The sequence below is a fragment of the Calidris pugnax genome, unplaced genomic scaffold (genome assembly GCF_001431845.1).
Source record: "Calidris pugnax isolate Ruff unplaced genomic scaffold, ASM143184v1 scaffold278, whole genome shotgun sequence".
Classification (NCBI taxonomy): Eukaryota; Metazoa; Chordata; class Aves; order Charadriiformes; family Scolopacidae; genus Calidris; species Calidris pugnax.
The window spans coordinates 109,972-112,295 of NW_015090988.1; the positions used below are offsets into that span (position 1 = coordinate 109,972).

Here is a 2,324-nt window from a genome sequence, read left to right on the forward strand (position 1 = left end):
GGGGGGGGGGTGGCCCGTGTCCCCACCCCTCAGGCTGCTCCAGAAGGTGTGGCGGGTGGCCCGGCCGGTGACAGCCCCCCGGGGGGCCGGGTTGCGCCGGGTGCTGGTGACCTTCAAAGCCCGACCATCCTCCTCCTTGCTGGTCACCTCCACCTCCACGATGTGCCAGTCGGGGACACTGCGGGGGGGACACCACGGGGCGGTGGGGACACCTCGGGGGGGACATCCTGGGGGGGTTGGTGGCATCTCACCCACCTGGGGTCGGCCACCAAGCAGGCCTGGACACCGTCGAAGCCCAGGGAGGGGGCGGCCACCGCGGCGGCGGCCATGGTGTTGACATTGTTGGGGGCCAGGGGACAGAGGGGACGAAGGGGACCCTCGTAGAGGACAACGCGGCCACCACTGGCCACCGCGGCCACCAGCCGCTCCTGGAGCCACCCCTCCAGGCGGAAGCTCTGGGGGGCCTTCGTCATCGTCACCTTCAGAGACTTGGGGGGGAAAAAGGGGGTGGTGATGGCATGGGTGGTGTCACCAAGGTTGGGAACTGGCACCAGGTGTGGGCACCAAAGGGTGATGTCACCAAGACCATGTGCTGTCCCCAACCTTGGACACTGTCCCCAGACCCAGAGGTGGTCCCCAACCTTGGACGTTATCCCCAAAACCAGAGGTGGTCCCCAACCTTGCCTGATGTCCCTAAACCCTGAGGTGGTCCCCAACCTTGGCTGATGTCCCCAGATCTGGACATGGGTCCCAACCTCCAGTGTGGTCCCCACCCTTGGACGCTGTCCCCAAACCCTGGTGTTGTCATCAAGGCCAGATACTGTCCCCAAACTCCAGCGTTGTCCCCAACCTTGGTTGATGTCCCCAGACCCAGAGGTGGTCCCCAACCTTGGACGTTATCCCCAAAACCAGAGGTGGTCCCCAACCTTGCCTGATGTCCCTAAACCCTGAGGTGGTCCCCAACCTTGGCTGATGTCCCCAGATCTGGACATGGGTCCCAACCTCCAGTGTGGTCCCCACCCTTGGACGCTGTCCCCAAACCCTGGTGTTGTCATCAAGGCCAGATACTGTCCCCAAACTCCAGCGTTGTCCCCAACCTTGGTTGATGTCCCCAGACCCAGAGGTGGTCCCCAACCTTGGACACTGTCCCCAAACCCAGATGTCACCAAGCCCACGCACTGTCCCCAACATCTGATGTGGTCCCCAACCTCGGACGTTGTCCCCAGACCCAGAGGTTGTCCCCAACCTTGGACGTCCCCAAAACCAGAGGTGGTCACCAACCCTGGGCATTGTCCCCAACCCTACAGTGTCCAACTCCTTGGTGTCCCCAACCCCATGTCATCACAAATCCCATGGTGTCCCCAACCCCACAGTGTCCCCAACTCCTTGTCATCCCAAGTCCCATGGTGTCCCCAACCCCATGGCGTCCCACCCTTTGGTGTCCCCAACCCCTTGGTGTCCCCAAGCCCCATGGTGTCCCCAACCCCAAGGTGTCCTCAACCTCACAGTGTCCCACCCCTTGGTGTCCCCAACCCCAGGGTGTCCCCAACCCCATGGTGTCCCACCCCTTGGTGTCCCACCTCTTGGTGTCCCCAGCCCCACAGCCCCGCAAGCCCCATGGTTTCTCCAACCCCACAGCGTCCCACCCCTTGGTGTCCCCAACCCCACAGTGTCCCACCCCTTGGTGTCCCCAACCCCACAATGTCCCCAAGCCCCACAGCCCCCCAAGTCCCATGGTGTCCTCCACCCCCAACCCCACGGTGTCCCACTCCTTGGCGTCCCCAACCCCACAGCACCCCAAGTCCCATGGTGTCCCCAACCCCTTGGTGTCCCCAAGCCCCATGGCACCTGAAGCCCCATGGTGTTCCCAACCCCGGGGTGTCCCCCCCCTTGGTGTCCCCAACCCCCCGGTGTCCCCTGGTGTCCCCGGTGTCCCGGTGGTGTCTCACGGCCAGCGTCCCCGCCTGGTCCATGCGCCGAATGTCCTCGCAGCCCCACAGGGCCCCGCGGGGGACGTAGAGCGTGTGCCCCCCCCTCTGCGCCGCCCCCCGCAGCCGCCGCTCCGTCTCGGGGTCGGCCAGCGCCGTGGGGGACCCCAGCTGGGGACAGCGGCTCAGGCCACCGCCCCACGGACCCCAACCCCCCCAGGTCCCCATCCCCCCGTCCCCCACACCCCTGCTGTCCCCATTGTCCCCAAGATGCCACCCCATGTCCCCAACCTCCCCTTGTCCCCATGTCCCCACCACCCCATCCCCATGGCCCCAACCTCCCCTTGTCCCCATGTCCCCATCCCATCTGTCCCCAACCTCCTCATTGTCCCCATG

At 65.4% G+C, this 2,324-nt stretch overlaps 1 protein-coding gene across 1 annotated transcript in view; it reads right to left on the bottom strand.

Annotated features, from left to right (window-relative positions):
* Positions 1-2,324, bottom strand: part of LOC106894983 — an 18,284-nt gene that overhangs the window by 3,637 nt on the left and 12,323 nt on the right. The window contains exons 2-4 of the mRNA XM_014954040.1: positions 1,950-2,099; positions 256-488; positions 27-178 (exon numbers count right to left, since the gene is read on the bottom strand). Of these exons, the coding sequence (XP_014809526.1) occupies positions 27-178; positions 256-488; positions 1,950-2,099 (535 nt within the window). The remainder of the gene's footprint in view (positions 1-26; positions 179-255; positions 489-1,949; positions 2,100-2,324) is intronic.